Source organism: Electrona antarctica (assembly GCF_951216825.1).
Source record: "Electrona antarctica genome assembly, chromosome: 19".
NCBI classification, from domain to species: Eukaryota; Metazoa; Chordata; class Actinopteri; order Myctophiformes; family Myctophidae; genus Electrona; species Electrona antarctica.
The window spans coordinates 16,840,582-16,848,882 of NC_136800.1; the positions used below are offsets into that span (position 1 = coordinate 16,840,582).

An 8,301-nucleotide genomic window follows, 5' to 3' on the forward strand; every position below is an offset into this window, starting at 1 on the left:
GCATTTAGTAACATTTAGAATTGTGTGACATCTACAAGCTCATAGCGCGCCACCGAGTGGCGCGCTACAAGCTTGTAGGTCTGCTATTTTTGAAAAATCGTGAAAATATTTATTTCAGAAAACTGGAGGATTTAGAAGGATTTTTTAAAATGTTGAGGTCAGGCCTAAATGGGTCAAATGATAAGGGACAATATCGGTGGCACCCAACTGTATGTGGTGTCATAATGAATCCATGTTTCTTCCACCACCGATAGGACCTGGAGGACATCAACAAGTGGGGTCTGAACATCTTCAGGGTGGCTGAGCACTCCCACAACCGACCGCTGACGTGCATCATCTACACCATCTTTCAGGTGGGTGCTGGTCATCCGCACACACACGCACATGCACACGCACACGCATACATAACTAGCAGTGAGTTTGGTGAGTCACTAGCACCCAACCACACACACTCTCATTGTTCTGTATCACCAGAGTGCTCCACCTGCTCAGAATGGAAATGAGCAGTAAAATAAAATAAAAAATCAGACAGCGAGTCACCCAGGTATAGCGCTGTAATTATTAGTGATATTAGCTCACGGCACTCGTCTTCGTTTTTTAATTTTTTCGTCATGACGTCATCTCTCTCTCTCCCGGACGCAGGAGCGAGACCTGATGAGGACGTTCAAGATCCCGGCGGACACCTTGGTGACGTTCATGCTGACGCTGGAGAATCACTACCACTCTGACGTGGCGTACCACAACAGCCTGCACGCTGCCGACGTAGCCCAGTCCACGCACATCCTGCTGTCCACCCCCGCTCTGGACGTACGTTCCTCTTCCCCTCAGTCGCTCTCCTCTTCAAGCTGTCTTTCTCCTCTAAAAACGAAAGAATGTCTATTGGTTAGGTCTTAGTATTGTCTGTTTCTAATGCTGGATAATTCATCCACATTAAGACCAGGGGGTCTTGTGCTCCCCGGAGCTTGGATGCCTCGGGCTGCAGCCCCGTGCTTAAAACCCATTGAGACCTGAAACCAGATTCTACAAAAATGTCGTTCCTTTTCTGAAAAACGTATCAGTGGTGCTTTTTCACGTCAAGGACTTATAGAATTATCTGTATTTGGCTGTAAACCCCCTTCTGAAAATATGTTGTCACAGAAGCAAAATTGTTAAATGGTTAATGTGCTTAAATCATGCTAAAGTGACACCGATGCGTTCCAGGTCTGTATAGTGAAGGATTTTAACCTTTGATTACAACCTGTGGTTTCTAAACATGCTCCCTCGCCTTGTCGGATATGCTGGGATTAGTATTGAAGATAATAAGACCCTGAACCCGCATGACTGTCGTTGATATGATGCATTAGCAGAAGATGACATAATAAGGGAAGTCCCGGGTTCATACCATTGTCCCAAAAGCTGTAACTTGCTAAGCCAGTTCCCTTGACTATGACGCACGTTCATTGTATTGTCATTATGCTCTCGCTTCCCCTTGTCTCACCCTGCATTTCCTGGTATGTTCTCACACACGCAGGCAGTCTTCACTGACCTGGAGATCTTGGCGGCCATTTTTGCGGCTGCCATCCATGACGTCGACCATCCGGGGGTCTCCAACCAGTTTCTCATCAACACCAGTAAGTCCGCTTTGTGCTTTGGGTCTATGAAAATGGAAGCACTGTGGTCAGTGATTCTGAACTTTAAAGAATATACTGTATAAAACAGGAAACACGCTTCTCAATTATTTGAGAGGGAGGGGTGTCACGGCCTGAAAAGGTCCAGAACCAGTTGAGCACTGCTTTATATTAATCTGTGCATTCTCTGTGTCAACAAATGCAGACTCTGAGCTGGCGCTGATGTACAATGATGAGTCTGTGCTGGAGAACCACCACCTGGCGGTGGGCTTCAAGCTGCTGCAGGAGGACAACTGTGACATCTTCCAGAACCTGAGCAAGAAGCAGCGGCAGAGCCTCAGGAGGATGGTCATAGACATGGTGAGTTAGTAGCGCTGGCACCAAGTTTACCATTGATTGTCACACAAATAATTGCGATTAACAGTATAAGACATGGAACCTTAGAGTATATATGAATAGAGACGTCACCGGATTTCTCCTCCCATCCACTTGCATTAAGTTGCTCAAAAGCGCATGAGGCGATTTCACTCCTCCTTCCGGTTAGGAACAGAGTGCATTCTGGGATGGATTGGGCCAAATCGTGAACGCGCTGGCCGTTGACTATCATTGCACACGTTTATGTATGAAACCGTGCGCAATGATAGTCAACGGACCAGCGCTGGCTCGAGCTGCAATACCAAATTTGGCCACTATGTCCATTTCGCCTCAGGGTTTCCTCCGGGTGCCGTCTCTATTAATATATATAGTCTAACGCATCTGTGTCACCTTAGCTTTTAACCAATTTTACCTCAAATCTTTGCTACTGGGGGAGGGAGTCCCTGGAACAACATATTTTCAGATGGGGGTCGGCGGCCAAATACATATCATTTTGGGGTCTTCGACACAAAATTGTTTGAGAACCACCAACATAGAAACATGGGTTTTTTCAGAAAACTGTTTGTAGACATTTGTAGAATCTGGTCTCGTTAATTGTGTTTTTTGGCGTTATTTTAGTATTGCCTTTGAATGCCTTTTTCAAACGGGGAGCAACTGATGCGCCTCGTAATTAATTTTCTTTCCTTATGATTTCCTCTTTATTTCGTTTTCCATACGTTGTATGTTTTATTTAGTTAGGTTAAACATTTCCTCTCTGCTGTCCAGGTATTGGCCACAGACATGTCCAAACACATGAGCTTGCTGGCTGACTTGAAGACAATGGTGGAGACCAAGAAGGTCACCAGCTCTGGAGTGCTGCTGCTGGACAACAATACAGATAGAATGCAGGTAGGCCTAGCGCGCGCGCGCGCGCGCGCGCGCGCGCACACACACACACACACACACACACACACACACACACACACACACACACACACACACACACACACACTACATTTGTTTTATTATACTTTTGCATACATCTTTTGTTTTGTTTTTTTTGCATAAAACAACCATTTCTCTTGTAAAGACCAGGAAAGTTGTCCACACAATGTCTATTTCTATAGCATATTATAGTAATACAAGGACACACAAACACAGATGTACACAAAGACAGATGCGATGCTAGATGCTTAACGAAGGTCCACTGTGTCCCCCACAGGTCCTGCGAAACATGGTACACTGCGCTGACCTCAGCAACCCCACCAAGTCTCTGGACCTGTACCGCCAGTGGACGGACAGGATCATGGACGAGTTCTTCCACCAGGGAGACAGAGAGAGGGAGAGGGGCATGGACATCAGCCCCATGTGCGACAAACACACCGCCTCCGTGGAGAGGACACAGGTTAGCATGCTGCTACAATCACTTGTCGGTTTTGATATATGTGACTGTGACCAATTCAGAGACTGCCTTCGCGCTGATGTAACACTAAAACGGTGTGATTTTATTTTTTAATCCAAAATGAGTTAATAGCACAGGTAAACTCTTCACATACTAGAGTGTGTCTGACATAAATGTCAGACCTGAAATCCACAATTAAATATTAAATGAATGCTTAAACAAGTAGCTAGATGTAATGTTAGAGCTACCAAGCGCTAGCTAGCATTGCTTGCTAACAAAACAAACGGTCCCCTACAAAATTCTGCAAATTTGCGGTAAAATCCACGATTTCTTTCTACCCGATCGCTATTCTGTTGGCTTGTGTCTAAAGTAAATCTCAAAGAAAGATGTAGGCCTAAAAACAATGATATATATATATATCATTGTTATATCATTGTTGTTATGCTTGCTGTTAGTCCTCCTGGGGAACTAGTTCCAGCAGGGGCAGTGACCAACACTTGTCTCAGAGATTATACTACAACAAAGACTTTCTCACAGAAGCAAGTGTGATTATAGAAAAAAAAGCTGATTACCAGTTGAAAAGATAAAACGCCTTAATTTACTGATGGTCGTCCGTCATCTCCTCGTTCAGGTGGGCTTCATCGACTACATCGTGCACCCTCTGTGGGAGACTTGGGCCGACCTGGTGCACCCGGACGCCCAGGACATCCTGGACACGCTGGAGGACAACAGGAACTGGTACCAGAGCATGATCCCCCAGAGCCCCTCGCCGCCCTTCTACAGTGGCGACAGCGAGGAGGTCCTGCTGGGGGACGAGGACCGCGAGCCGGCCGTGGCCAAGTTCCAGTTTGAGCTGACTCTGGACGAGCAGGACGCGTTCCAGAGCGACGAGGCGGGGAGCGGCGAGACGATGGAGGCGAGGGCGGGGGGATGTGACGGAGACGGCGGGACGTTCCAGGGCTGTCCCCCGGACGACCATGCCGCTGACTCTCTGGCCGAGACATAGCCGGACGTCCCCGAACACTTCCACCATTCGCTGATGTCCATAAGGGAACAGCACGTCTCTCGTGCTGTTTTTTATGGTTTGGGAGTTGGTTTCGTTGCAGTGGAGCAATCCTGCAATCTGCCTCTTTGCGGCTAAGAGGGAGCCTGGCTGACTTTGGGGCCCTCCCCGGTGACCACGCCACCCTGTAGAAGAGGGTTGGAAACCTTGCAGTGGTTAATGTTTCTGAGCCTCCAGAAGGGAGGATAGAGTGTTTGCCATAACAGCTCAATTCTCTGAAGAAGGGACTACTGTAGGACACTCAACGTCTGGTCTGGGGACCATCTGCATGGTGCTAATGGACCCTTATGGTTCTGTAACTCTTGAGTGTACAAATGGGACAATTGTTTTTGGTCTTTGAGACCCCAATATGCACTGTAAAATTCTACAATTTACAGATCCGTAAGCGTCCATTTAGACTTCCTGGTGGTTCCCGGACCAGACATTGAGAACCAGTGCTGTAGAAATGCTGTATTTTGGTTCTCACAGGCAAATGAAGGTGAATGTGACGGTATATATACAGTACGGACACAACAAGAACTCTGAACTTGCACTTCGATTCCTTGTGTCGTGTTGGGATCGGACGCCACCCAGTAAGGCGGTCCGTCCAAAGCTACTGCTCAACATGTATTTGTAATAGATACCATTTTTTCCTAACACTTGTCTAAAGATGTCACGTGCCTTTTTTGTTTTTGTTTTTTACAGCCGTGACTTTTGTAGGTGTTTTTTTATAATTTATTGAACACTTTGTGTGAACGTGAACTGTGTTTTCTACACAGAGAATATATTTCGCTCTCTTGGTCTTCCTCTGATGTTCTGGCAATAGTATAAGCTTGTTCTCACAAACGTGTTTGGTGGATGTATCTCTAAAATTTGACTTCCCAGCACAATTTGCACTTTGAGACACCGTACAAAGAGAGTGTATAAAACATCAGCTACTTTCCAAGTCATAATACATTAAAGTAAACAAAAAATATGATTATGCGTAATGCAATAGCAATAGCATAATGGATGAGTCCATGTTCTGCGTAAAATCAACTTCTATCCATTTTATGTCTTTTTATTTTATGTCTAATTTTCAGTATTTCAGCACAAAAGCAATTATTTCAGAGCAAAGTCTTCCTTAGAATTGAGATTAACATTGTCCAAAAGATCTGTAGATTTCCAAAGAATGTGTGATGAAAGCACTTTGATAGAATCTACGCTTGAAAAGTCGCTGGTGAAATGCTCACCCAATCAAACCCGATAAATACCCTAAATGATCCCGTAGTGTACGGAAGTCTACATCTAATTCTGAGCTGGATTGTGTGAGGCCGTCACCCGTAAACACATCCCTTCTACGAATTCCTGCTTTCATTTAGCCTGTTTGTGCTTTTGTGCTGACATTTCTTCTTGCAGCATTGCAGGCCAATGAAGACCGCTAAAACCAAGTGAAAGTTCTTGAGTTTTGATTAACTGTAGACTGTAGTGACTGAACAGGTGAATGTTAGTTTGTTTTTTATGTGTCCCCCTCCCCCCAGCACTTTTAATAATTTGACAGTTTCGGCAGCTGGTTGCCGGTCTGTCTTAACCACCTTAAGCCGATTTATACTTAATTGTAATGATGCTGTTGTGGTCAGAAAATAGTCGACCTAATAAACTCACAATGCATTGCTGATGCAATAATGTCCTGAGAGTTTACAGGTCTGCTATTTCCAGTCCGTGATGACGCTGTATTACGATGGAGAATAAATTGGGCATTAGCGGTACCACGTTGTAAGGTGCTACCCTCTGAGGGAAGTCATTACAGCTTCACAAAAAGATAACACTTCTCTTCGTGTGTGTGTGTGTGTGTGTGTGTGTGTGTGTGTGTGTGTGTGTGTGTGTGTGTGTGTGTGTGTGTGTGTGTGTGTGTGTGTGTGTGTGTGTGTGTGTGTGTGTGTGTGTGTTCGTATAGCTGCACAATCTCTTCTTGCACCCAGCCGTGATGTGCTGATACTTTGACTGTTTGTAACAGTATATTTATTATCTTTTTCGTGTACATAATAATACTATTAATGTCAGTGTACAGTTGGTATAATTTATACACACTACCACCAATACATGTCAAATTACGAACTGACTGAACCGTTAATGGTGGTTATTTTTTATTTTATTTTATTTGTTTTCTGTTTTTTGGCGAGTTATTTCGCAAAGAACATATGTTTAGTTGTGCTGTTCAATTTTGACCTTTCTCGATGTTCTGACGAAACGGAGAATTCCAATTTTCTAAATGTATGTGTTTAGTTTTGGTCTTAACGCCCAACGTCTCATGTGAGAGACGCTTGACAGAAAAGGTGTGTTAACTTTTCCCTTCCGTTTCCAGAGTCTTCTAAAGGCTGGATTGATACTGCAGTATATTGCATACGTACGGTGACAGGTCATTGTACATTTACATACGTATATTTGTATACAATGTTTCAAATGGAACTTTTCAATGTTTTTATTTTTGTTTTTTTATCATTCACACAACGTATGGTAAGACAGTGTTTATTGTGCTCAGCGAATATTTTCTATGAGATTATTAAAGATGAGCATGAATTACTGACTCCCTTGTTGGTCTGTCTGGTCGAGATAGATAGATAGATAGATAGACAAAAAATGACATCAATTTAGAAAACGCATGGACTATACACAAAAAAGCAAAAGCTTGTTTCCATTGTGACATGTCACAAGTTACAGTTGAGGAGATCACACTACCTCGCCATCTTCCCTTTACTCAAGGATTTCCATATTTCAATTCTCATCCACTACTCGGAGGCAAATATTGTAATTTTTTTACTCTCCTACAACTTTTTGAAAACGTCAGTTACTAGTTACTGTACCTTTTGAGTATTACAAAACATACATTAATCACTTAAGTAAAGCATCTGCGTACTTCCGCCACTGTTCCCTTGTGAGTTCTTGTATCTGGGAAGTTGGGGGAACCAATTTTCTTTTTACTGCCTTTCCTTTTTGTGCTGGGTTTTGCTAAAAGGAGGTTTTCTCCTAACCTCTGCTGTATGAGTTCAAATATTTTCCATCCCTACTGGCTCATCATCATGTGGAGAATGGGAGATAGTTGTTTGAGTTCTACATCTAGGGCATTTGACTGGGAGAGGCCACCAGCTGTGTGACCCTGCATGGGCTATCTCACTGTTTCCCAACATTTGTGGGTCGCTGACACATTTTTATGGGTCCCTTTTATTTCCTACATTTTTAAAAGTTATAGTTACTGCGGACTCCTGGATCGTTGCCCGCCTCCACACTCTCCTATATCTAACATCAGGTTCTTGAGCTCTACAGTGTTCCAGACCCACAGGAACGCACCCAGGGTGCCGGCCCGGTTCCGGCGAGCCGCCCCGCGTCCGAAACGGTAGAGAAATGACAGTTACCATGTGGGGATCCCCAGGGGACCCGGGGGGTCCCAGGAGCATCCAGACCCCCAGGAACGTGCCCAGGGGGCCGGGCCGGTTCCGACGTGCTGCCCTGCGTCCGAAACGGTTGAGAAATGACAGTTACCGTGTGGGGGTCCCTCTACTGTACTGTACTGTCACTGTACTGTACTGGTAGCCTGGTTAATAAACCAGACCGAATCAGCCGTTGGCAAACATTTTTTTGCCTGCCAGCGGATTAGGGTCTGGCGAGGCTCAGTAGCACGCCTCTTTCCTACAACCGAGAACAGGTCGGGCCAATCGGGACACGGTATGCAATATGGGCGGGCTTTGGTACAGTGACGTTCAATGCTTGAGACCTTTGACTGACAGTAGCTCTGACCAATTGCGTCAAAGAGAAAATGTTTGAACCCGCCCCCCGGGAAATGAAATCCAAGTGGAGCCAGCCCAGACTAATATACCACGACAGTGTTGTGTGATATTAGTCTGGCTTATTAGCCAGGC

General features: G+C 44.9%; 1 protein-coding gene across 4 annotated transcripts in view; it reads left to right on the forward strand.

The window, feature by feature from the left end:
• The window catches only part of LOC306912590 (3',5'-cyclic-AMP phosphodiesterase 4B-like), a 110,352-nt gene extending 103,388 nt beyond the window's left edge, over positions 1–6,964 (forward strand). For 3 of the 4 annotated variants that reach the window (XM_079488924.1, XM_079488925.1, XM_079488926.1), the window contains 7 exons: positions 255–353; positions 643–807; positions 1,511–1,610; positions 1,813–1,967; positions 2,748–2,870; positions 3,184–3,366; positions 3,995–6,964. In XM_079488924.1, the coding sequence (XP_079345050.1) occupies positions 255–353; positions 643–807; positions 1,511–1,610; positions 1,813–1,967; positions 2,748–2,870; positions 3,184–3,366; positions 3,995–4,369 (1,200 nt within the window). In that variant the 3' untranslated portion in view covers positions 4,370–6,964. The remainder of the gene's footprint in view (positions 1–254; positions 354–642; positions 808–1,510; positions 1,611–1,812; positions 1,968–2,747; positions 2,871–3,183; positions 3,367–3,994) is intronic. The other variant, XR_013788404.1, reaches the window with a different exon arrangement.
• The last annotated feature ends 1,337 nt before the right edge of the window (positions 6,965–8,301 follow it).